General features: G+C 46.6%; 1 protein-coding gene across 1 annotated transcript in view; it reads right to left on the bottom strand.

Moving 5' to 3' along the window:
- Positions 1-26,963, bottom strand: part of GDAP2 (ganglioside induced differentiation associated protein 2) — a 115,870-nt gene extending 88,907 nt beyond the window's left edge. The window contains exons 1-3 of the mRNA XM_078877276.1: positions 26,850-26,963; positions 20,518-20,739; positions 10,761-10,900 (exon numbers count right to left, since the gene is read on the bottom strand). Of these exons, the coding sequence (XP_078733402.1) occupies positions 10,761-10,900; positions 20,518-20,723 (346 nt within the window). The 5' untranslated portion in view covers positions 20,724-20,739; positions 26,850-26,963. The remainder of the gene's footprint in view (positions 1-10,760; positions 10,901-20,517; positions 20,740-26,849) is intronic.
- Between the last annotated feature and the right edge of the window lie 389 nt (positions 26,964-27,352).

Here is a 27,352-nt window from a genome sequence, read left to right as displayed (position 1 = left end):
TCCAAACATCCACATGCAGAGCCACACACACACATATACCACCACAACACACAGGGCCCTATCATTGCTCACTCATGTGCCACATTCAGAGGTTTGCCCGATGGCTCAGTGGACAGAGCACGGAGCCAGCACTGCCGAGAGAGATCCGGTTTACAGTCCAGATAGCCAGCCAGCTGCGATTAAACCGGATCCTTAGGGTTTTAATAGTCTCAGCTCGATGACCAATGACTAAACAAAAAAAACCTACCACGTTGAATTTGGTTTCGTTTGAAATTTTCATAGCACCGTGTGGATAAGTGCGCCCCCTACTGTGTAAAGGCTGAAACGGCCATTTGACGATTTTTTTACAGAGAAGTGCCGTGGAAAGTTTATTGCCCAGCTGAACCCTGATCTGCGAGGCTGACAAAGACACTGATAGGACAATCGGAATCGGGGAAAAGAGGACTAAAAGTGATACTTTTTGTATAAATAAAAACAAGGCTCGTGCTTTATGGTTAATTGCGAGGAAACGAACTGTTTTCACTACGTGCCAGGCACCGAAACGTGTTAACAACGTTAAAGTAGTACCTCTAATTGGCGGCATGAATTCACAACACGCAGTGCCTCCCTTTCACCAGCGTCTCCCGTTGAACGGTTGACGATGATTCAGTTAACACTAATTGCACTTGCGACGTTTGATGGCCGTTGTATTCAATTACCGTCGCAATTGCAGTTGTGCGCGGGCATGATAACGTGAAATTATATTTTGCCTGATTTCATTGTCTCACGTTAAATGCGGCCGCCCCCATCCCCACCGCCACCCACCGCTGTTCGCCGCACGGCGCACTTCGCGCTTTAAGACCAAATGGTCTGTTTAAAATTCCAGCGATGCTTTATTTAATTTAACGCCATCAGCTAACCCCTTAAGCAAGTTGGAAACCGGCGCGTCAGTGAAGATAAACAGCTCTCAATGGTTTTTATCTTGCTCGGGAGCATGGCGAACTCGGTTAATCCCACTCCGAATACCCGACAGCGTGGAAGCTTGCTCCCGCTGACCATCAAACCGGGGTAAATCTGGACTCGGGCGGAAAGTGCCGCTACTTACGCAGTAAATGACGCAAACACACAGGTTGCATTTTACACCTGATGATGTGTATGCCTCCCACCCTCCCACCGCACCACCACCTCTCAACCTCCCCGTTTCCACAGAAAAATCGTTGGGTATCCATGCCACCCAGGGTATCGGATGGGAGGGCAGAACATGGCACACAAGCGAGCTGCCACATTTCCTTCCTAGCAGGTGGTGCCCTCCCATCTCCGTGGTGGAACACACAAGCAGTGGCTGTGATTTCTCGTGAGGCCAGCTGACCCTAATGTAAATGGAATAAAATGTCCTCGACTTTTCCCCACCCTCTCTGGCCTTTGAGTGAGCCGTACAAACACCATTAAGCCGGTCTAGCCATTGCACGAAGCAGAATCCCATCTCTTTGCTATTTCCGACAGAAGAGATGGTGAAGGTGCAGCCTGGCAATTACTTGAAAAACGCCAATGCTAGTAGAAGGGCATCCAGTAGATGATTGGTTCTTAACCTTTATTGCAGGTTTGCACCCCCTTTGATTCTCAATCGTTAAAATATTTCTAATGCTAACAAATACAATGGTTTGATGAAACAAAAGTAGTTGGAATTACGTGCTTAATTTCTGCTTCGATGATTTACACCTTTGAACTAAAATCTTGCCATGTCTCTCGTACCCCCAGAAAGGGCATCTCGCACTCCCGGGGGTTGCTTGCACCCCAGGTTAGGAACCACTAGTTTTCTCGAGGAAGCTGACCAGACGTCCTGGAAGTGGTGGGAGGACCCACACTTTACCCCACCGCACACGCGACCTGCCAACCGACTGTGGTGTAGCTACTTATACCGCACGATGTGTCAAGTCGGCGGGGATTTTTTTTTACGAAACTTGCCCATTCAAAATATCAAATGTGTGATGGGCGACATTTCGGGACGTGGCCCTTCTTCATCTCTCTACTTTCAACAAAGGTCATTGCCCAAAACGTCGATTATTAAATATTCCCCCCCCATACGAGTTCGCTCTGAGCGAGCTCATGGTTAAGACTGAAGGAATGCATCGGTTTGTTGATTAAAAATAAATTCAAATGCTTACGAAGCATACTACCAGCATGCATTTCCAATTCGGTGGATCATTGAATGTATTACATGCCTACAAATGAAGCACGGAAATAAAATGTGTTGCTTTTGGGTTAGACCGTGTCGGAATAACATAACATTTTTTTACGAGAACCCTCCACCACAAGGGTTCATCAAATCCCATTGCCTCGTGGGCAAACGCGGCATTCCCTTGTTAGTCGTGAGTTTGCTATCCACGATGTCGACTATAAGCGAATCGCAACGGGAACTCTACACGATTGCATCGAGAGAGAAAGGGAGAGAGAAAGTGATGAGAGGGTGTTGAGATAAAGTGATGAAAGATACAATGATGGGATGTAAAGTGATACTTTAATATTAATGTCCTTAGTTTATTATAACCTATTTTAATGTATTTTGCGCTGTTATTATAAATGTAACGTATTTAATAGTTTATTTATGTATTTAAGGTCGTTCATTTTCGTAGGCCAATATGATCCGCGAAATTTGCTATTCACGAGTATCTCCGGAACGTATCCGTCGCGAACAACGAGGGAATACTGTATGCAAATCCATTTGGCTTCATCAGCAAAATGGAGGAACGTTTCACCGGCAATTACATCCACTGTAATTTGTTGGATGTAACGGTGGAGAGATGTTATCTGCGTCGCCTGGTATGCAGGAGATCGTGGGTTCGATCCCGACCCTGACGCCTGTATATCTGGAGTTTGCATGTTCTCCCAGTGGTGGCGTGGATTTTTCTCTGGGTCCTCCGGGTTTTTTCCCTTCACATTTAGAATCATACGCTTAAGAATAGTTGGCTGCTATACATTTTCACAGGATAAGTCACTTCGTTGAGCTATGATTTGTGGCCAGGTCGCTTCTGAAAAAGAGCTGTTTAGCTCAGTGGGCCCTACCTGGTAAAATAAAAATGTGTTTAGTTTTAGTTCATTAAATTTTTGCTTAGTTTTGAACAATTCTCCGGTTTGCTGAAAAACCAAATCAAGTTGTGCATTTTATTTGATTGGCTTTTGGTTGGGTGGTGGAGGGCTGTCATAAAAAACAAATGGACATGATGCCTGCACGGCGATCTGACCAACAAAGAAACCGATTATGAATCAAGACATTGAATGCGAAAGCTTACGTGTAAAACAGGTAGCACCTAAAACCATACAAACGTGTCAAAACAAACTAAAAAACAAGAGAGATTTTCGGGTGTCTCAAATTCATCTGGGGCACCGGCTAATTATCTAAACCCAAATGATCCACACCCTAACAATCCAGACCCTAACGATCACGAACCAAACAATCCTGAACCAAAACTACGAAGACCCCCAATGAAACAAACCCTAAGGGTTCTGACCATAACGATCCTGAATCCTAACGACCCACACCGTAACGATGCAGACCCGAAACGATCAGGAACCCAAACAATCCTGAACCAAAACTATCCAAACCCTAAGGGCACAGACCCTGGACGATCCAGACCCCACGGTTCAACCCCCGGGTACGGGATTCTCGGCATGGGAAAAAAACCCACACGCCCCGGTTCCCTTCCGAAGTCCGCACACGGCACTGTGTGTGACGGCTTGGCAATACTTTGTGGGAATTGAAACATGGCAAGCTATAATAATAATGATAAATAGATCGCACGTGTTCTGAGAAGGCCCGTCAAAAGAGGGACGTCCAAAAGCGAGACAATTCGAGGGTTTGCTTGGAACCTGGAAGATTAAATGGGGAAACGTTTGACACTTTGGACAAGAGCCTTTGGCTGTACGCAGAGCACAACACCATCTGGGAGGAGATAATCGTAGCTCGACAGGAGGAGGAGCAGCAGCAGACAAACCCTGGCTGGTTCGCAGCAGACGCTGGAGAGAAAAAGTACTTTAGTTGGGCGCGTGCCGCGTGCCGCGTTTTACCAAAGTGTAAAGATGTGAGAGGCGTGCGAGAACCGTGGTGCACGGCCAGATGTCTGCGGAGTTAATCAGTGTCAACGTTTTGTTTAGAAAGAGGGAGTGTAAAAAATGATGGAAGAAGTTGTTTTTTTACGCAGCTAAAAACATGTGCACACTCAACACTGGCCAGCGTGTTATATTTTCCAGATAAAACACGCACTCTTCTGGCAGCGTGTCGTTAACATTAGCCCGAGCTTGACCCCCATTGCTTCGGGCAACAAGGGATAATGACGATCAGCACTATTGAACTCCACGGTGCGGCCAGATGATTTACATAGACACACTGACATTACTAGGGATGCTGTGAAGGTGTAATAATGGTCAGCGCACTGGGTCCACAATCCAGAGGTCGTCAGTTCGATTCCGTCTCCTGGCGTGGCTGTAACAATGAGCAAGTTATAAAAGGGCCATAGGTGTGTGCGTCGCGTTTGTAATGCGTGTTGTTCGACCCATTGTCCGACGTTCCACTACAAATGCTGGGGAGCTTCTTCAGGAACTGAACGGTTGTTAACAAAGGTAGAATATGAGCTGCTCATGTCAGTTCCTCTCGGGGCACGTGGAGAAAAACGTCGGAACAACAGGCGGTACAAACTGAAAAGGCATCAAAGAGCTCATTCCCCTACTCACTCTATCCACCCAGCAACATGATTGTACCACAGTGAGCTGATAGGCAGGTCACGCGCAGTGGGGTAAAGTGTGGGTACTGCAACCTCTTCCTAGACATCTGTCCAGCGTGGAAGAGCAGGCCAATATCCCATACCGAAGGCCTTTTCTATCGGAACCCCCTCTAGTGGAGGTCCTTCTGCCAGCAGTGGCGTGAGCAAGGAATTGCAGGGCTGCTCTTTGGCCTTGCCACTCTCGCTGGCTGCATGAACCTTTGGGCCCAATGCCAGCTCTACCAAAGCTTCACATCTGGGAGACAGGCTCCCGACTTCTTACGCGCACAGCCGCACAAATCACCACATGAACAAACACACACGACTTGAAGCACTGGCAGTCCACGAGACTGTTACCTCCATCAACACCACAGAGCCAAGTATTTACATGCAAGGTGCCTTAACGGCGGGGCCGAGCGTGTGACCGATACCCGCGTATTTTTAAAAGTCCCCAGCCAATTGGGGCGACGCGTGGCCGCGGGGCTGCATGTAATGCGGTCCCCATCTCATCAGATCTCTGAAGCCAAGCGGGATGGAGCCTGAACCGTGCATGGATGGGCGACCGTACTGCACCGGCAGGTCGTTGCAAGGCTGTAGGCCACAACGCTGCGTACAAGGCAGAGGTCAAGTGCAGAAAATTACATCGTTGTGCTGTGCTGCTGACCGACCAGGCTCCCAATGGGTTCGCCCCACAATATTTGCAGGAACTGATCGGTGTTGACTCTCCAACGATGTCCACGAGATCCTAGGATCACCTTCTGCTAAGGACTCCGAGGTCAAGGCTCTGTTCCAGGGCTGATGGAGCTTTTGCCACTGCCCAGCTCCAGAAGCATGGAACAACACTTTCCCTTTGGCAATAAGACAGAGTTGTTAGAGCTATTTAAGCCTTGCAAACTTACCTCCTTTAAAGTGACATTTACTCCCTAGTTCTGGCCATTTACCCTGGTTCTGTTTATTTTCCACGGATGAAACACGCCTCACCAATGTAAATCACTATTATTATCATCATGCGCCCCAGCAGCTATGTCTCCCACGTTCACAAACGCGCGCCGGCCAACGTGCCCAAGTGCGATCAGACAACTCCCACGGCTGACGTGGCATGGGGTAAGGATTGTAAGGCTTGTCATGCATACTCTATGGTTTTTTCGGTAACGTCACGTAGGTGAAAATAAAAATTTAAAATATAAATAACTAAATTAAATCACGACGTTTCAGAGGCAACACAAGCTTCCGTCATCAGGTGGGACAACCACAGCAACTGATGACGGAAGCTTGTGTTGCCTCCGAAACGTCGTGATTTAATTTAGTTATTTTTCTTTATTTCTTTCACCTACGTGACTTTACCGAAAGAACCAAAGAGTATGGATCCCTGCAGTCACGAAAACCTCAAATCTGGGCTTGTCATGCAGCAGTGGATTGAGAAATCCCCGGAAGTCACGTTCTGCGAAGCGCGTACGACGTATTGAAATGTGGAGAAGTTCTAAATACATACGTACATTCGCAAAATCGTCGAACGGGGTTGGGGGTAAGAGTGTGAATGGTCCCACCCCGATGTTGGCGAATGCAACGTTGGAAGGAAATGCTGCGTGGGGCGATGAAGATCAATACAAACGGGGTCGGGTAAAAACAAGAACAACAACAGAGAGAACGATCGATTCTGGAGTTGAATCGCAGAGGGGTTAGGGTGCGAGCGGCGACAACGTTTGACATATTCAACGTGCGGTTTCGCACTTTCTTAATCACTGAGTGAGAGACAGGGGTTTGGTGACACCTCGGATGAATTTGTAAGTTTACTATTGGAATCCTTGTTAATTTAGCAAAGCCTCGCCGAGTCTCAAGACTCGCTTTCAGGAGGGTCCTGCCAGGTTTGTGTCGCAGTAGGGGAGACCAAATGTTGCTGCTGTGTGCAATCCCAAACGAGTAACTCGCAAGGTCATTTGTTTCTGCGCAGGGTATGCTTGGCCGATTCCAGTCACATTGAACGCTGTCGGTTAGCTACGCAGAATGCGGAAGAAACCAATGCAGAACACGTGGGGGGTGGGGGTGGAAGAACGAACTAACTCCATGTACAAGGCGCCCGAGTCGCGAATCAAACCCGGGGGGGGGGCGACTTTCTGCGAGACAAGAGCGTGACCACTGCGCCACCCTGCCGCCCAGACGCGGTACTGCAAGTGACTCGTATCCCACGTCGCCTTTACAAGGTGAATAGGCGGCACAGGTGAACCGTTTGCATGTCATCGATTTTTTTCAGGCCACGTTGCTGGAAACACACAAAAAACAAATAATCCTCCGTATAGCCATGAACAGACTATTGGGGCAAGTGCTGTTAGCGAGCACCGATTAAGGCCGGCACGACACACAAAGGGGCGAGGGGGGTGGCCAACACCACGCCCGACCACCTTTGTCTCCCTAGTGGCGATGTTTACACACACACGTTTCAAATATTTTATAAAAATGGCTGCATGAAAAATAATTAGTTGATACTATTTAAAGTATGCGTGTTCTATTTATCCGTAATTCCAAATTTTGATGGGAACATTGGTTGTGGTCATTGCATGATTTTTGCAGGAACGTAATACTAGCTGATTGCGGGGCGCCACGGTGGGGAGATGTTAACTACCTTGTCTAGTATACAGGAGGTTCGTGGTTTCGATCCCAACCCTGACGCCTGTATATTTAGAGTTTGCATGTCTCTCTACCCATGGTCGCATAGATTTTTCTTCCGGGGTCCTCCTGTTTTTCCCTCCACATTTGTAATTAACACACGTTTACAGTATTTGGCTGCTATAAATTTCCACATGATAAACCACTTCGTTGAGCTATCATTTGTGATAACCGGGTCGCTTCTGAAAAAGAGCTAGTGGGTCTTACCTAGTAAAAAAAAAAACAATCACTGTCATTCGTCTCGATCGAGTGTCGTTTGGCACAAAGTCCGACGTTTATTATTTTTTTCTTCAGTCACTGAAGAAGCTCCCCAGCATGTAGAGCGAACCGTCGGACATCGAGCAGGATAACACACGGCGGTACAACCAGAAAACACTGCAAAGGAAACTAAATTTTGACGATTCATCGAAATACCAGGGGGAGAGGGGGGAGGAGAGATGGGGGAGGAATTGCTAAACCTCTGTTGCACAACCAATGCTCTATCTGCATCATCGTAGCATCTGTTTGTCCTTCCGTCTACACGAAGCAATGCTGCCAGCTCAACAAGTGAGCCGTTGTCGAAGCACACTGGCACGCGCCGAACAAGAGCAGCGAGAAAACGGAACCGGCTGGGCATGTGAATGTGAATAAAATCTGAGTCAAATTTGCGTTCGCAAGCGCTGGTTCAGGTATAGCTCACTGGTCGTGATTAAACAGCAGGTCGTTGGGTTCACAGTACGCCGCTGCCACCGCCGCTCACTCCGGAAACTAAACAAATCATAATGCAACGTCATTTTGCAATGAGAATAATAATAGCATTATCTTTCGTTCGTCCGTCTATCCACTGCTGGACGAAAGCCTTGCCACGCCACGTACGTCATCACGGGAGTTGTTTGACCATACTTCGCTACGCCAGTCAGTGTGGCTTGATGAAGGGGAGACGGTGCAGGAAAGGAAAGGTGCTCCCAGCACCCAGAGGGAAACACATGGTACAACTCGAATTTAAACTAAACTCAACTATTTTTCTTTTACCAGGTAAGGCCCACTGAGCGATACAGCTGGCCACAAATGATCGCTCAACGAAGTGCCTTATCACGTGGAAATTTATACCAGCCAAATACTCTATACGCATGTTTCTAAATGTGGAGGAAATAAACCAGAGGACCTGGATAAAAATCCAAGCAACCACGGGGAGAACAGGAAAACTCCATATATATACAGCAGGTGTCAGGGTCGGGATTGAACCCCCGACCTCCTGTATACCAGGCGAGATAGTTAACATCTCACCACCGCGAACCCCCAATCGGAGAGACACTCCCATCGGAGAGACTCAAATTTAAATGATTGGCCCAATATAACATTCCAGAATTGGCCAAATTATATCATTCAATTCAGCTCATCAAGAAGCTCCCAGGACGTGGCGTGAAACGTCAGACATCATGCCGAACAACGCGCGGTTCAACCCACAACCCCACATGGGAGAGCCATCTCATAGATATTATTGCATGCATGTTGAACTTATTTCGCACCGTACGTAACCAACCACGCTAATCGGAGGTGCGGGGCAAGGACAATAAACAAAACACAAAAAGCACTTCTAAAGAAATGTATTGGACAAACATTCCAACATAAGTAGGTTCATTTAAACATCACCTAGACAAATGAAAGGCATCATTATGACTAGTATTCCAAGCTTGGCTGGTGAGACGAGCTTATTTAGCCTCCAGGTTCATCCCGCTTCCCTAATTCTGCTAAGCCTGCACTCATGCAGGGGTCAAGACCCACAAACAGCGTGACGTTCTGAAATGTTATACCTGTGTAGTGACATAGAATCGGTCACTTAGCAGCATAGCGCTTAATTCTAGATTTGATTGGCTACAGTTATTTTGCTGTGCCTTTTTACAACTGATGAGGGAGGCTTGTGTTGCCTCCGAAACGTCGTGACTTAATTTAGTTGTTTTCAATTATTTTATTTTATTAATTGTTTAACCTACGTGACTTTACCGAAAAAACCAAGAAGAAGCATAGCGCTTGTTGCTGGCAGGGAAGGGGTTCTGCAATTACAGCAGCCCTGACTGACAGCGGGTCACGTGATAGACCAGAGAGAGGGATGTAGGTGAAAGGTTACGGAAGGGGCACATCGAGAACCTGCTGGTAGGTTCCAGAAGGGGGGCGTGGCCAGGGAGTGGCCAGGGCGTGGCCGGGGGCGGAGCCAGGCCACGCTGACAGTATAAAAGGGGCCCTGGGAGGGGACCTTGGGGCTGTCGTTTGGAGTGGGATCCCGTCGTGCTGCTGCTGGAGTCTTCGTCGCCGTCTTCACCGTCTCGGCGTCGCTAGTCAGGCAGTCTACCAGCTGTCCTGACTGGGAAGTGTAGTTGCTAAAAGTGTGAACTGTTAAGGCCGTTAATAAACAGAGTGCCTCCTACTCTTAGTGTATCTGAGTCAGTTACTACACCTGCAGAAAATCAAGTTTCCTTTGGAACATGTGGAAGTGAATAGTAACAGACCGGGGTCAACCGAGCTGGCAGGCGAGCAACGCAAGCGATGTTCGCAATGCATACGTCCGACCCAACTGGACCGTAGCTCTCTTGACATTTTAAAATCCAAAGCAAACATCTTTACTCATGCTCTAGATACTGTATGTACCCAGGCTGTGTGCCCTGGGTTGTCCGACCAAGAGTACAAAGCTTAATTAATGCGAATAAAATACTTTAAAGTGGCATTCAAGCATACTGCCATAGCACTACAGTCACATCACTGTGGTAATACGTACGTACGTGCTAAATAACACTTTGAGTTGTCTTTCATTGGGGGGGGGGTGTGGTATGACTATCAAATAATAACACTGGTCAACAAACAAAAAAAGCATTTTTTTCTGGCCTGGACTTTTGCAGCTGTTTTAGACTAATTTCAGGGTGCTGATTCCAAATCTGATCTCAGATTTGCTCTATCACATCTCATTTATGCTATCGGCATACCCATTTTCATTGATTTTACCCAAAATTAACTTACTTATGATTGCAAGTTGTTGCGAGTCAGTGACTGCTTTAGTGTTAAAATATGGTGCTGTATTTTTAGGATAGTGTGTTTATAATATCATTTTATGTAGATATCCATGGTGCGAAAAAATCGATGTCGGGAACATCTGGACGATGAGGGTGGCGGCACACACAACAACAACAACCGACATCCTTGTCTCGAACGACGCCAGGGGGGGCTCTTTCCGACGTCCACCGCGACCACACAAGCGGTGCGTGGCATTTTTACCCCGCGTCAATACCACACCGTGGCATGCACTGGGGGGGTGGGTTGGGGGGGTGGGTTGGTAGCCCCGCCGGACACGAAACTGTGAGCGAGCCACGCGGCCGCGAGGGTACCGACCGTTCAGCTTGCGCAGCTCGTCGTGCAGCTGCGGCCCGGCGAGCGCGTGCACGCTGTCGCTGACGGCGTTCTTGTCGTTGAGGTGCTCGTTGGTGGGGCACACGATGACGTTGCAGTTCAGGTGCGCCACGTCGCCCTTCCTGCAAGCGCGCGCATGCGCAAACGAATACGGGAACAAAAGAACATTCAAATTAACGACGGCCGTTTTTCCGCCCCGGATGACGCCGTTAGTCAAGCTAGAGGCGACGTGAAATCGCGTGGCAGGTGGGGTGCAGAGGTCGCAACTGGGTACCCGATACCCGTACCCTACCTGATACCCGGCTACCCGTACCTGGCCGGGTACGGGTATGGGTACCCATTTGCGACCCTGGTGCGGCCGGGTACGGGTACGGGTAAGGAATCAAAACCCGTTTGCGACCTCTGGTGGGGTGGCATCGCCAGATGGTGGCGAGACCGTCTGGATGCGGAAGTCCAGAATAAACGCCTCATTCGAGAGACAAACATCACACCACACACCTCCTGGCTTGCGTGATCATTCCTACACCTCGAAGACACTGGGTGTACCCTTCAACTCACTCGCTCTCCCACCAACTCGCTCACCACTGGTGTAACCATCAACCACATGAAAACGTCAACAGTAGGCCAAATGCCCGCCGAATCTCCTTAATGAATGGGAAATTAGACAAGCCACAGTCGTGCGATCGTGGCAACGCAACCCAAATTTTGGACCCGTATGTTAACCACTGTAGCCCGCCCTCCTTCAACAGGACGAACAGCAAGACTACATGAATACTCTCCAAAAGCCCTCTTCTCTGCGGCCAACAGACCACGACATTGGCATTTAGCTCCTGACACATATTTTAATACACAAGTATCGGCAAAGATCGCACGTGTAACCTCCATAGTCTGTCGGGGCAAGTGTTGTTAGCGTGTGGCGAGCACCACCACGCTCACCTGCTTTTGTTACCACAGTGATAATGTTTGCAACACTGCAGCAGGTACTCGTTGTACAGGCCGAGTCGACCTAGAGGAGACCCAAGACAGGTTCAGATATCATGCACCACCGATGATAGATGAATCGGTCGGGAATAGAACTGTTTTGAGGCCGTCCACAGCTTTGCCTGAGACCCTTGTTAATTCACAAGTGGCTGCCTGGATTCGAACCCAGGATTTCATGCTCTTCTGCCAACAGTAGCTTAAGCAAGCAATTGCAGAGAAGCGCCTGTACTCTATATTCATCCAAGGCAGCGTATGCCAGCGTGAATGTGCCACTTCTCGTGTGTCTGAATACAGCATTTTCCATTACAAGTCTGCAAGGAACGTAAGGGCATCATTTTGTCACTCAATGAATGTCAAATGAGCCACAGTAAAAACAACAGCTAGGCGTTTAAAAAAAGAATCAAAGGGAGGACAAGCAATAACAACAACAACAAAACACACGGCACGTAACAACATTTTAACCCAAGGGCGTTACCCGCCACGACACGGGCGAGAGACACGAACGCCGGCAACAAAAAATACGGAGAGCCTGATGACAGCACTGCAATTGTTATTTGCCCATTGTTATTGGCGTCTCTCCCTCTAATTGTAAGCGGTTTCTGAAGGTTCTGTCCGCAGGCTACCTGCGATTTGTTTTTTTGCAGTTGTTCAAGAACCAAACAAACAAACGTCCGCGAGGAAAGCACAGGTCATGAACGCGTTGCATTTTGGGGCAAATACCTCTCTCATTTCGGGGGGGTGGGGGGGGTTCAAACGCCCCCCCCCCCCGCTCGAATGGTCACCTGCAAGCTAAACGGGATCGCAACTGTGCATAACACTGGTCAACAACAAAAAAAGTTTTTTTTCTGGCCTGGACTTTTGCAGCTGTTTTAGACTAATTTCAGGGTGCTGATTCCAAATCTGATCTCAGATTTGCTCTATCACATCATTTTTATGCTATCGGCATACCCCATTTTCATTGATTTTACCCAAAATTAACTCTGTCACTTATGATTGCAAGTTGTTGCGAGTCAGTGACTGCTTTAGGGTTAAAATATTTTTAGGATAGTCTGTTTATAATATCATTTTGTGTAGATATCCACATTTATTTTATATTTTTCTTCTGCAGTTTTGATTGAAAATACAATATTTGATATCTCAAAAACCTGATGTGATAGACAAAAACTGATGCCAGATTTGGAATCAGCACCCCAAAATTACCCTATAAACGTTGGAATACCTTATGCCAGAAAAAGTGTGTTGACCAGTGTAATTATACAAGACACCGAGCAAAGGTCAGCGCGTAATTGTAACGCAACCGCGTAATTGTAACACAACTGCCATAGGTCGACGGCGGGGGCGTACATTTCCACTGCGCACACGCGACGTCCCGTCGGTTCGACCGACGGTTAGCCGCTTCCAAACAAGAAGAACAACAACAAAAATCCATCGGATTTCAAGTAACGATGATACTCAAGCCTTTCGACCAAATTCGTTGAGACATCCAAAAAAGCACTTAACGGAATGATCGTCTACAATCATCTGCCAAGCAAAACAAAAATTGTTTGGAGAATAAAAAGATATTGTCATCACTGTAGCTTTTTTTATTGTTTTTGGGATGTTGCCGTGGTGCAACGACAAACTTGCCATCCCAGGCCACCGGTTCCAGTGGCACGATGTCAACTACCTCGCCTGGTATACAGGAGGTCGTGGGTTCGATCCCGACCCTGACGCCTTTATATTTGGAGTATGTATGCTCTTCCAGTGGTCGTGTGGATTTTTCTCAGGGTCCTCCGGTTTTTCCCTCCACATTCAGAAACAACGTCACGCGTTTAGAGCATTTGGCTGCTATAAATTTCCACGCGATAAGCCACTTCGTTGAGCTATCATTTGTGAACAGGTCCCTTCTAAAAGGAGCTACATAGCTCAGTGGGCCTTTACCTGGTAAAATCGAAAATTGTTTAATAGTTTACCAGTTCCATTCCATCTTCCGGCGCGGCAGTTGCAAGTTTCTTAAATCCCCCCAGCCTCTGTCCACCCAGCAGTATAAATGGATTCACTACATCAGCCGACTGGTAGGTTGTCCTGTGGTGGTACAAAACGTGGGTACTTCTTCCAAGAACATCCGGCCAGTGTGAAAGAGTTGACCAAATAACTCAAGAGTGGCCCTCTCGAGATTTTTTTTTTTTACAGTGGACGCCCTTCCACCAGCAGTGGCATGAGCTCGCAATTTCAGGGCTGCACCTTTACCACCGACCATCGTGTCAGGTCCCGGGGAAATGACTAATGCTCAGAGGACACGGAGAAGGGAGCTCGTTAAACAAATGGACGAAATGCGTGACGCAAAAGCATCTCAACGACGTCAAAAAAATCCCACCATTTTTTGTTCATCCATGTGTATAAATGAATAAGAGCATCCGACCGCCCCCCTGCTCGCGATGAAATGACGCTTCATTACTGCTGAAACGTACGCATTTGTTTCCATGTGACTATTTGATTGGGTTTTGTTTTACATTTCTGGCAGCTGCGCAAAGCTTTAAGGGCGAGCAGGCACATGCTGATTAGATACCTGGCCGTATCGTCATGAGCCATGGTCTATCCACTACTGGCCATAGCATCATCATGAGCCTGATGCTGGATAAACACACGACTGTGGTGGCAGCACACAGGAAGAAGAAGATTCCAAGATTGCAGCTCTCCATAGATTAATTAAAATGGTCAGGAATAGAATAGGGTCTTACAATTCCTAGTGTTGACAGGCACGTCTCCAATTTACTACACGTGATTATAATCGAAATTCAGAATCTTACTGGCAGGAACCTCCTGGTTACACCAGCCCACAGGGGATTATTGTGTCCGTCCGTCGTGCAGGGGTGGCTGGGTGGGGAGGGAGGGGCTGGGTGGGGAGGGTGGGGAGGGGCTGGGTGGGGAGGGTGGGGCTGGGTGGGGAGGGAAGGGTGGAGAGGGGCTGGGTGGGGAGGGTCGGGCTGGGTGGGGGGTGGGAAGGGTGGGGCTGGGTGGGGAGGGGCTGGTCACCCCGTGGTGCCCTTATAAAACTCAACGTTTAACCTACTCACGCCGGCTTGTGCCCGCCCTCACAGTCGGGCATATTTGCGGAATACACCACGCTGCCGTTGACCCTGGCCATTGACCGAGCAACCCAACGTTCCTACCAGCTCCCTCCGCAGGAATGTGTTTATTTAGACTGGAGGAATCCGATGAGCTAGGAAGCTCTTTTTCACAGATGTCTAGATGATTAGCATGAACCTGTACCATTGGCCACTCACGGAACAAGAGAACGATGTGCCATTCGGAGTTTTTTTGGTTTATTTAAAAGTATTTAAAATACTCTTTGGTTCTTTCGGTAGTCATGTAGGTATAAAATAAAATAAATTCAATCGCGACGTTTCCGGCGCAATACAAGCGTATGTGACTTTACCGAAAGAACCAAAGAGTATGGATTCCTGCAGTCACGAAAACTTCAAATCTAGTATTTAAAATATAAATTATATTATTTTGTATAGCACCATGCTGTCAGCACTCTACAACGCAAAACAAAATAAAATTATTCACCCAGAAAAAAAAGAGAAACTGGAAATAAATAAATTATTTTAAAGATGTCAAACAATAAAAATGAGTTTTTACATGCGAGTCTCCAATGGCCTTGGGCAAAGAATTCCACAGTTTCTGAGTGGAGGGACAGAATGCTCCATTACCCACGGAGCAAAGTCACGTGTTAGGGACAGGGCGCCAGAGTCTGCTGTACGATGGTCACGTGCACAGCAGGTAGTGGGGAAAGCGGATCTCAAAGGCACCCGCTTTGCTTACGACAAATTCCGGTTCTGAGAGGTTTCATTGTCGACTGCATGTACCGCGGTGGCGAGATGTTAACTACCTCGCATGGCCATGGGTTCCACCCCGACCCCGACGCCTGTATATTTGGAGCTTGCATGTTCTCCCCGTGGACACGTAAATTTGTATCCGAGTCGCCCGTTTTTTTCCCTCCACCTTTAGAATCAACGCGCGTTTAAGAGAATTTGGCTGCTATAAATTTCCACGTGATGATAAGCCACTTTGTTGAGCTATCATTTGCGGTCAGGTCGCTTCTGAAAAAGAGCTGTAAAGCTCCAGTGGGCCAAACCTGGTAAAAAGGTTAAAATAAATATCTATGTATGCGTGGTGAGCAGCGAAAATACGCCCTAACGCAGTCCGAGCATCGATGGGCAAGCGACAAAGCTGTGGATATTTAATCGCGTGAGAATTAGCAGTTTTTACGGATTTCTCAGGCCGAGGTTGGACTGACTGACAGATGGACAAACACTCCGGCTCCCTCATAAAGATGACGCTCCTACACCTGGGTCACAGACAGGTTTGAATCCAGAAGAAACAACGATGCGGCCAAAAGCAATGAAAAGGCTGAATTGTTCCATTACAAAAAAAATCCAATATACAGTATCCACATGAATACACGAAAAAAGAAAGTACAAACATCTCAGCAAAAAAAAAACACATTGCCCGGCCAAAATAAATAACTTCCCCAGTACAAAATAAATGATTCCATGCAAAATATTCGCGTTTGATTTATTTACGCGCGGCACACTTAAGCTTTGAAAAAATCCTCACATCGCGCATTATGACGTTACGTATTGTTTTCCTTTCATTTATTCCATCCATTTCACTTATTTAACTCCATCCCAATGCTTTTCCGCACAAAGAAAAGCACCATTATTCACGGGAGTCACTTTCATTTTTCACGCCGCGTTCAACGCCGCTTCAGCTTTTTCGTTTCTGATCCAGAGCGGATGAAAAGGTGCCTTTGTGGAAAGTGTGGAAAAGTAAGCCCCTCGCTTGGGCCACAAGCTGGGAATGAACGTTCATGCCCACGAGCACAAACTTGAATTGGCCGTCACACAAACACACACAGCCGAGAGCAGCGACCGACCGGAGTTAATTTTGTCATTTAACTTAGTGGCAAAACGTATTTGTCAATTCAGCGGGCGGCGATTGCTTTCATGTTTTATTGTAGTCAACGCTGGATGCGAGTGGATGGAAATCACCAACTGAACCGGTGCTCTAACTGTGCAAAATCCATGTGTAAAAGCGTTCGCTAAATAAAGGAACTGTGACAACGATGACTATGGCCTCGACCGCTAACCATCAAGGGAGCAGCAGAGCGGGGCTACCGACTGTGATGGGACGAATTCAACGAGTCTCTCGCCGAGAGGATTCGTTGGCGAGACTCGCGGCTGCAGCACACCGAGGAACGCACCACGCATGGCAAACTGGTCCCATATGAATATACAAAGGATAGACCGAGTAACATTCTCACACCAACATTTAGCAACGAAATACTTGGCTACATGTTGGACTGTTACAGTCGACCAGACTAAGAGGATAATTAAAGAAACCCAGAGACTAAGACTCAAATTAAATTCCACACGTTGTTGTTGACTAGACTAAGAATATTACTTAAAGAAAAAAGCTGACAAAATTGGCACTGCTGCTCAGAGGGTCATAAAGCCAGACTAAGTGCTTCCATAGGGTTAAGTGTTAATTCCTGAGGCTCAAGAGTCAGACTAAGGCTTTCACAGAGTTCAGTGTTAAATCACTAAGGCTCAGAGCCATATTAGGGTTCTCATAGGGTTCAGTACTAACCACTGAGGCTCAGAGCTAGACTAAGTCTCTCTCAAGAGATCAGTGAGAATCAGAGAGGCTCACAGAGCAGCATCAAGGCTCTCGTAGGTTTTAGTGTTAAGCACAAGTTGTCATCGACTACCGTAAGACTACGAATAAAATAAATGCCTACTACATTAACACTGCTAGTGACCCGTGGTAATTGCCACTGTGGCAATTCCAGTGTCCTCCAGCCCCTGCTTTGAGCTCTCACATGACTCAAAATAATGACAGCTTTGTACCCTTCTGCCAACATGTTGTCCTGCTGCATTAGTGAAGCCACGGGGATGGGTCGTCTCACAATAAATATATAAATAACGTCGCAAACTTTGCCGGATGCCACTTGCGCAAACGATGAAACGAAACAGGCATGCGTGATGTGACGTGGTACAACGCACGTGACACTCATCTGGGTTTTCGTCTGGGGTAGAATGAAGCTTACAGAGAATGTATCTACTCATACGCCAACTTAAAAACTGGTAATCAGAAAAAAAAATTATGTAATTCTCATCAGGCCCCATGGTGTAAAAACAAGTGCAGTCTCCAACTATTATCATCCACACTGTCTCTCGGGGCTCTCTATTTACGTAATTTTAAGAAGAGCCGTTGTCCAAAACGTCCGCCTATTACATTTTTTTAAGGCCACACACAGAGTGTTTTTGACAAACTTTTTGGGACATACTCTTTGTTTTTTTCGGTAAAGTCACGTAGGTAAAAAATCTAAATGAATTAAATCACGACGTTTCGGGCGCAACACAAGCACCCTTCTTCAGGTGGGGACAACTTAGCGAAAGCACAACCGCTTAAGTGTGTCGTTCAAATCTAGAATTAAACTTTTTGCTACCGATCATTTAGGTCACAGTACATCACCCATGAGATTCCGGAGAACGCGTGGTCTTCTGGAAGGCATATTTTTATCGAGTTGTCCTGAATAAAATTCCAGAAAAAGGTTCTCCAAAGAAATCCATGAGCACGCAGAGGACGGGAGAAGTCCCACCACCGACCGTTGAGAATCACAACACAGAACATCTCCTTCCTCGTTTTCAAGAAGTGCTCTCAAAATAAAAACTTATATTTTACCAGGTCAGGCCCACTTGAGCTGTATAGCTCATTTTCAGAAGTGACCTGGACGTAAAAAATAATAGCTCAACGAAAGTGACTTACCATCATGTGAAAATGTATTGCAGCCAAATACTCTAAACGCACATTGATTATAAATGTGAAGGGAAAAACCGGAGGACATGCAAACTCCAAATGTACAGGCGTCAGGGTTGGGATCGAACCGACGACCTCCTGAATACCACGCGAGGTAGTTAACATCATGGTGAGGTGCACAAGCGGTGTGCCTGGCAGTCGGTCAACTCATAACACCTGGGTCTGTCCCGTGAACTCCTGGCAAATGAGCCTGTCACAACTCACACGACGATCTCAAAGTGCACCTAGCCTGGCACAAGCGCCGTGGTGACTGAAAACGTGTCGTACGATTCTCATGGATCTTGGTATCGTGACGCACGTAACACGTCAGTTCAACCGTAGCGCTTACTTAAGCTTGCCTGCTGTCACGTTGGGCTCGCAGCTAGCCCGTATGATCAGTTCTTGTAAATTACATCGTGATAAAATAACTATCAGTCCTAGAAGTTTTCATTTGCGGAGACGCACGCTGTAAATTTATTTCCGCGGCTTTTAACTGGCAGGTGCTCGTTACGGATCGGTGGCAGGGGCAGAATTTTGGAGCGAGAATTACGAACAAAGCTGCCGTTGTCCGGGATGAACTCAATTGTCTGTGTCTAAGTTGGCCAGCGAATGCATTAGCAGCTTTACGGCCTTACATTTATGGCACAATAAAACGTGCCATGTGTTCTACTCAAATAGACCTCAAAGAGTCACTTAAGGGAATGTTCTCCCGCATACGATAAATGTTTTAGGCACAGATCGGCAGTAACGGACAACAGCGATGATTATAATGACGATGATGATGTTAAGCGCGTTAGAATTGGGAACAGATTTAAATTAGCAGTCACATCGACCCATAACGATATCTGCTTAAAATGTCGGGGAAATCATGATTTAATTGCAATAAAGCGATTGTCGTCACTGACGCAGCAGTGATACCACGCGGCTAAATAAACAACATTCCCCTTATCCGGTTTTAATAACCCCTGATTAAACGAGACCGGTAATTGTGTTTGTTGTATGTGTGCGTTGAGACAGCCTAATAAAATGACTCGATGGGTTTTGACACACATTAGTACCCAGGAGATCAGGGCAAGTTAACAAGTTTATTTTTTCAACCTTCAAATAAAGTCCACATGGCTAATCTTTCATTTTGTGCGCATGTCACTCATGGCCTAACGTCAGCCACGTCTGTCAACACGGCACACCCCATCGTTGTTCATGGCCGTGACCGCGAATCTAGTGCCACCTAGTTCAGTCTAAAAGCGACCCAGAAAACGTTCAGTATGAATTGAATCCCAGGTTACAATAACCGTACGACAACAAGGAGTAAAAACAACCTCACAGCACTTCGCGTATAGCCAAACTGCTGTTAGCGAACACCTATGAAGGCCGGAACAGCACACGAGGCGATGGGAGGCCAGCACCACGCCCAGCCGCCTTTGTCTCCCTAGTGGTGATGTTTACTACACACAGCACCAGGTACTCATTTGAGGCTGAGTCGACCAAGGGGAGGCCCGGGACCGGTTCAGATAATCGTCACCGATGGTGTCGGCCGTGAGCGGGATTCGAAATCCGAGTCGTCGGGTACGTGCCAGCGCCACAAAGATAAAGATCCCCCGTATAGCCTTAACAGACTGTAGGGGCAAGTGCTGTTAGTGAGCACCTATAAAGGCCCGCACGGCACACGAGGGGGTGGGTGGCCAACACCACGCCCGGCCGCCTTTGTGTCCCTAAGTGGCAATGGTTACACACCGCACCAGGTACTCATTTGAGGCTGAGTCGACCTAGGGGAGGCCCTGGACCGGTTCAGATAATCCTCACTGGTGTTGGCCGTGAGCGGGAATCGAACCCGGATCGTCGTGTTCGTAGCGCAACGCGCTAACCGCCACACACACGCACACACGAACGCACGCACACACGCGCATCATACCATAGGGCGATCTTTCCGTTGATGTCATCTCGGTACGGGAAGGGCGAGGGGGGGCACCGGGCGTGGGGGGCGACGACGGCGGTGGCCGTGCCGAGCGGCAGGGCCGCCTGCGGGCCGCCCGACTCGCTCGGCTGGGGCCGAGCGTGGCACCACTTCTCCAGCGTCTCTATGGCGACGGTGCTGGACCGCGTGCCCAGCGGCTCCATGGTGCCGGCGAGTGGACTGCACAACCAGAAAGCGGCATGGGAAACAATTGTACAATTTCGCTCGTGCACCCACGAGGGACTCTCCAAGGGTTCTGCCGAGTTTCTGCAGTAGAGGGAGGTCACTGCGGTTATAAATGAAGGTAGCAATTTGTGGGAATCTTTTGAAATTTGGCTAAATTAAAACTAAACTATTTTAAATTTTGATTTAAAGCTTTCGTAACTGCAGGGATTCATATTCTTGGTTCTTTCGCCACTTTTTTCAAATTTTCTTGCTGTGGATTTCACACCTGATGATGATTGCTTGTGTTGCAGTCGAAACGTCGTGAGAATTTTTTTTGTTTTATATTTTTATTATTTTATTATTTCCCTTCTACGTGACTTTACCGAAAGAACCAAGAATATAAACTATTTTATTTTACTGGGTAAAGCCCAAAGGGCGATTAGCTCTTTTTTCAGAGGCAACCTGGCCACACACAATAGCGCAACAAAGTGGCTCATCGTCTGGACAATTTATAGCAGCCAAATACTCGAAACGTGCGTTGATCCTAAATGTGGAATGAAAAAAATGGAGGACCCGGAGAAAAATCCACACGACCACAGGAGGGTGAGAACATGCAAACTCCATATATACAAGTTTCAGGGTCGGGACCAACTAAATTATGCTATATATTGATAAAGTGTGATAAAAAAAAAAGGTGTCAGTTTTGTTGCCAGATAGAAGGGTAAAGAACCAATTATCAAAGTGTGATAATTTTCCATATTTTTGTATATTTTAATTGGTGGCGAAATATTAAGAAACGAGCACTTTCACCGTGCCCTTGCCCATGCAGAACGAGATTAAATATAAATAAATGGGGAACCCAATTTCTGCACACACTACCAATAAAATGTGAAATCACTCTTCCGGAAAATTTTGACATCTATTCGTTTGTTGTGGATATTATATTTCGAAATATCGGAAGCAAAATGTAGTTAATCATCAGGAACAGTGACAATTCCGCTGCTATGTTTCTCACCAAGAGAAACATTTGAGTGTTCATGTTGTCATCGTACGACCTACCGTTTGTGAGATACAGAGCGTGACGAACGGACACTTCCGCATTATACAGATTATATGACACACACAATAACTTGATTTCAAGACGAAAAATAATGTTAGCTACGAAAACCAACATAACAAAAATTATGATACAAAAAATTTAACATACATTTACAAAGTTATGGGAAACTAATAGGGTAGCCACGATATCATTTTTCACGATACGATATATCGAATTACACGATATGATGCTTATAGCGATATCAGCATCCCACAACTTTGTAATTGCACCTAAAATTTTTACTGCACTTTGTTTTCATGCGTTACGGTACTCCCAGGACAGAAGGGTTTTGTAAAGGTTCTTTAACTAACTGCGGGTTATTCAATAGTACCCTGCCTTATAATCATTACATCTTTACAAGCTATAACATCTAGAACAAACTTGCTGTCGGTTACATAACAATTGAATAAATAATTAGCTGAACTACGACAATGATGAATATCGATGCTTTCAAATCAACATTTTGCACACTGCTAAATTCATGGATAGCAGCTATTTATTTTACAGCTTTAATTATAGAGTTCACGATTACTTCAAATATCTTATTTGGGAGCCTGAAAATTTTAGAAAAGTTAAAAGAGGAATGATAATAATATGGTTTTTCCCCTCTTTTTTGGGCAACAAAACTGAAACCTTTTTACAAGTTATCATGTGTGCATTAACCACAATACTTGTGCTCAAAATGCAAACAAAAAACATACTTTGATAATATATGCATTGTCCTTGAAACTGATTGGTCCACACCAGAGACCGCTCAGGAATGATAATCACGACATATCGCAACAGGCCGAGAAACTAACACTGCAATAATCGTTCAATGTGGAAATGACTCGTCATAATCGTTCGTGGCGTTCGTTTCTCTCAGTCCGCTTGTCCTGATGAGGGTCACGGCGGCAGCATGTTGAGTAGGGCAGTCCAGACCTCCATTTCCCTGGCGACAGACTCTAGCTCGTACAAGGGAATTCACAGGGATTCCCAGGCCAGCTGAGTGACATAGTCCCACCAGCGTATCCTGGCCCGTCCCCGGGGTCTTCTCCATAATCGTGAAAATGTATATTGCGGATAGCCTACTTTGCACATCACCAAGAAGCTGTACCAATAGTCTACTGTTAATTACTATACTACAATCCCATGAGCATTAAGGATTTTGCCGTGTCATTGGCGGCACTGTACTTGTGTGGAGCATTGCACCACGGGAACACGTGGCCCAACTTTTGTTGCGGTTTCATTATTTTTTATTTTGCTACATTTCCTTTTAATCATGTTTGCGTGAATTGCTTTCTGCGGCATCTTGACTGATATTGACATTTAAATGGAACACGCGTTCAAATTGTTATTTTTGCTGTATTATTACTATTCATGCGGATGATTCATGGCGTATTGGTTAACCCACCGCGCTATAAACCTAGCGACCCGAGTCTGAGTCCCAACCACGGCTAACATCGATGGGGAGTGGTATCTTTAAGAGGTCATGGCCTAGCCCCATTCATTAACCTGCACTGAGCAGCATCAAGTTCAATTCAATGTTCATTTTTTTTTACTTGGAAAATCCCGTTCAGCCAGTTTACCCAGCTATCGGCACAAAAAAACACCAAATGAAAGTGATACTTTCGGGAAGTGAATTTACGCTGATTAACTGGATGTGAACTCAAGAAACCACGAGGGACATGCGTCATCAAAATGACAAGGGGAAAGGGAATAAAGAAGAGCAATTAAGCAGATAGCAATGCGAGCAATTGGTGAAATATGGTGAAAAAAACACCACCCCACAGTGTGTCGAGACTTTCATTCAGCAGTCGACTGAAAAAGGAATAAATCAAAGTAATGTAAGCTCCTAATTGTTTGCATGGAAACCAAATAATAGTCATTAATAACTAGCACTGCAATTGGATCAACGACACACTCCAGTTTCGATTTCCTTCACTCTACACAATCACAGTCCTCATCACCACCATCATCACCACCACCATCATCATCATCAACCCTCCCCCATTGCTATCAACGTTAAGAATGGGCACTGTCAACACACGAGTGGACAACACAGGCTCGTCACAGGTCCGTAGTGAGATTTGTTGCGGATCTCGTGGCAAAGGTTAAGGTTATGGACGCGAAGATGATGCCTGCGATGTTTGTGACGGTCTGGTTGATGTTAGAGATGTGAGCTTGATGGTCCGAGTGATGAGGAGGCGAGCTCAAATAATGTCAGGTTATGTCACATGATGCGTCAGTGGTGTCAGGTGATGGGTTTCGTCACGTGCATAAGTTGTAATGATGCCACCGTGAGTGAGAAATGTGAATTTATTGGTGATGTTAGGACGTTCGATTAATAATTTGGTGAAGTTATGACAAACCTGTCAACGCCTTATCAGTGCCAACCTTATTACAGATCAATCCATTACCTTATTGGTCACCCCGTGCCCTTATAAATCTCAACGTTCATCCTACAAAGTCCCATCACAAGGGAGAAACACAAAGACAAAAATGCCTATATTGAAACATATGTACGCCGTATGGACCTAATAACTCCATTTCCCGGTACAAGAACACGGGTGAAACGTATGAGTTGACAGGTATGCAGCATACAGTATAACATACATTGGTGGTGTTCATTCAGACGCTGTCTTTTCGACAGACCTGTTCTTCACCTGAGGACGGCTGCTTGCATTGTGGCCGAAACGTCGTGAGAATTGTATTTTATTATGTGATATTATTTTATTATTTCCCTTCTACGTGACTTTACCGAAAGAACCAAGAAGAGGTATGCAACAGTGATGCAGTGGCAATGTTAGGGTGATTGTCCGGTGATGTTTAAGCCACATAGCGATGTCAGTTGATGTTGAGGTGATGTCAGAGCAATTTAATGCGTTTTATTGTGATGTCAGGTTGATCGTATGGTGTTTAAAGGTAATGTTACGGTAAACGAGGGGCGATTTCTTGTACATATAGAGTCTTGTGTTTTGGCGAAGCTTCGATGACATTCTGAGGATGTTCTGGTTTTGTCCAATCGTGATGGGGTGGAGGGGTTAGCACGCTCAAACTTGGTCAAAAAACCCCCACGACCAACGGCTTTGGGAGGCCTTCATCCAGCAGTGGATTGAACAATGCACCACAACACAGTGTAACATACATTGTATTTGTATTATGGTGATGTCGAAATCAGAGACACTAGCTACATGGAAGGGCTTTATCCGCCGATATGTTGAGCATGGCTGATTTTAATAAACTACGTTACGTTACTAAATCATATAACGTGGTTGTGATGTAGTGTCGTTGATGTATGATGATGCCGACTCTAAGAGTGATGTCCTGTATGGATGATGTTATTTTTCGATTTAAAGCTTTCGTGACTGCAGGGATTCATCTTCTTGGTTCTTTCGGTAAAGTCACGTAGAAGGGAAATAATAAAATAATAATAATTAAATCTAATAAAATCATTCTCACGACGTTTCGGCCACAACGGAAGCAGTTGTCCTCAGGTGAAGAACAGGTCTGTCGGAAAGACAGCGTCTGAATGAACACCACCAGGCTTGGCAGCGTATATTTAAGCTGGGTTGGAGGGGGAAGAGCGCCTTGACAAAATAATTTGCATATCAAGAGGAATTCACCTGACGGCTGCTTGCGTTGTGGCCGAAACGTCGTGAGAATTATTTTATGTTTTATTTTTATTATTTCCCTTCTACGTGACTTTACCGAAAGAACCAAGAAGATGATGTTATTGTTGATGCTGACGTGAAGTCTTCGGTCACATGTACTGGCATTATCATTTAATCATTAACTACCCCAGTTCTCATACCTGTCAATCCCTTATCTGTTCCTACCCTCATGACAGACCAATTCAGACGTTATTGGTCACCCCGTGGCTCTTATAAATCTCATTGTTCATCCTACACCAAGTCCCATCACAAGGTAGAAACACAAACAAATACACATGCTTTTTGTTGCCGTATGGACCTGAAAACTCAATTTCCCTGTACAAGAAGACTGGGTAAACCGTATGGGTTGACAGTTATGAGTTAGTTCTTAATACAGTACAAGTGTTTTTGGGTTAGATCGCATAAATATCGTTAAACCCGTCAGCACCCGCCTGATGAAGCTGGTTGTAATAACTGGCGAAACGTCGTACTCAGATTGTAAATGTTGTGGCTTGGCTCTCCAACACACAACCGGTGTTGCTGTACTAGTGACGAATTGGCCACGTTCTGTTTACGTAAATTGGCTGTGTCGGGTGGTGGCGGGTTTAACGACACATTTGTATATTTACGCGATCTAACCTGTATTATGTACGTACGTGAAAACTTACTTTGTGTCATCAAACAGACGTGTTTATTCACAGCGTGCATTTTTGACCACTGAAAATCCGACTATGAGTTCATTGAATTGGGGAGGGCAGGGAGCGGTGGCGCAGCGGTTAGCAACACCGCGCTCCTAGCCACGAGGAGTGGAGCAGCAGTTCGATGCCGGACCCAGTCCTGGGACCTTCCACTACATCGACTCGGCCTTAAATGAGTACGGTACTGTACACCGTGGGCTGGGGATACAAAGGCTGGCACGGCTGTGGTGCCAGCCACACCACCCACCCACCCCCAGCACCGCAAATGGCCAGCAAGGTGAAGTATGGTCAAAACAGCCTCGATGAACGGCTTGGGGAAGGCCTTCGTACAGCAGTGGAGTGACTACAAATGGCTGTTGGGCGATAATTAAACCGGTTTTATATCCTCTAAAAAGCTCAAGATGCGGTTGTTCAACCAATACGTTTATCTCGACAATCACCACCAGCCTTGAGCGATCCACTGCTGGATGAAGGCCTCCCCTCACCTCACTCGAAAACCGCCTCACACCGCTCACAATGCAAAAACAATCGTCAACAACAACTAAAAACAACGTAGTCAGTTCCGCGTGTCAACAGACAACCTCGGCAGCCCTTGAGCTGCACGCTCATCTCCTCAGACAAAATTAACGCGCAATTGAGGACGACGACGATGATGATGACGATGAAATAATAATAAAAACGTAGATGCCTTGTTACCTGACGCGTTCGAGCGATTAGTAAGGGGGGAGGTTTAGACGCAGTCGGCCCTCTCGGGAGCCAGAGGTAAACACACAGGATGAGGGAGACACACACACAACACACACACAGAGGGAGACGCACTTGTGCTAAGCACGTGACGCCCTCGAGGCAGATTTGAAACGGTGTGGGCAACGGGTAAGCGTTGCGCGTCCGCTCTGAAGGCGTTTGGCGAACATGGAGGTTTTGCGCGAGACGTTGACCACGTGCTGTTGTGGGGCGGGGCGTGTAGGCAGTAAAAAGAGTTCGGTAGTGTCGGCTCTCGCTTTGATTGTTGAGCCACCCGCCGCTCTGACATTTGACGTTGATGCTCAATGCATCGAATGATTCATACTGGTAGGAACCTCCTGGTTACACCAGCCCACAGGGGATTATTGTGTCCGTCCGTCCGTCGTGCAGGGAGGGGCTGGGTGGGGAGGGAGGGGCTGGGTGAGGAGGGGAGGGTGGGGAGGGGCTGGGTGGGG

The sequence above is a fragment of the Lampetra fluviatilis genome, chromosome 47 (assembly GCF_964198595.1).
Source record: "Lampetra fluviatilis chromosome 47, kcLamFluv1.1, whole genome shotgun sequence".
Lineage (NCBI taxonomy): Eukaryota > Metazoa > Chordata > Hyperoartia > Petromyzontiformes > Petromyzontidae > Lampetra > Lampetra fluviatilis.
Note: the sequence above shows the minus strand (reverse complement) of the source record. Positions and strands in the feature narration are given on the sequence as shown.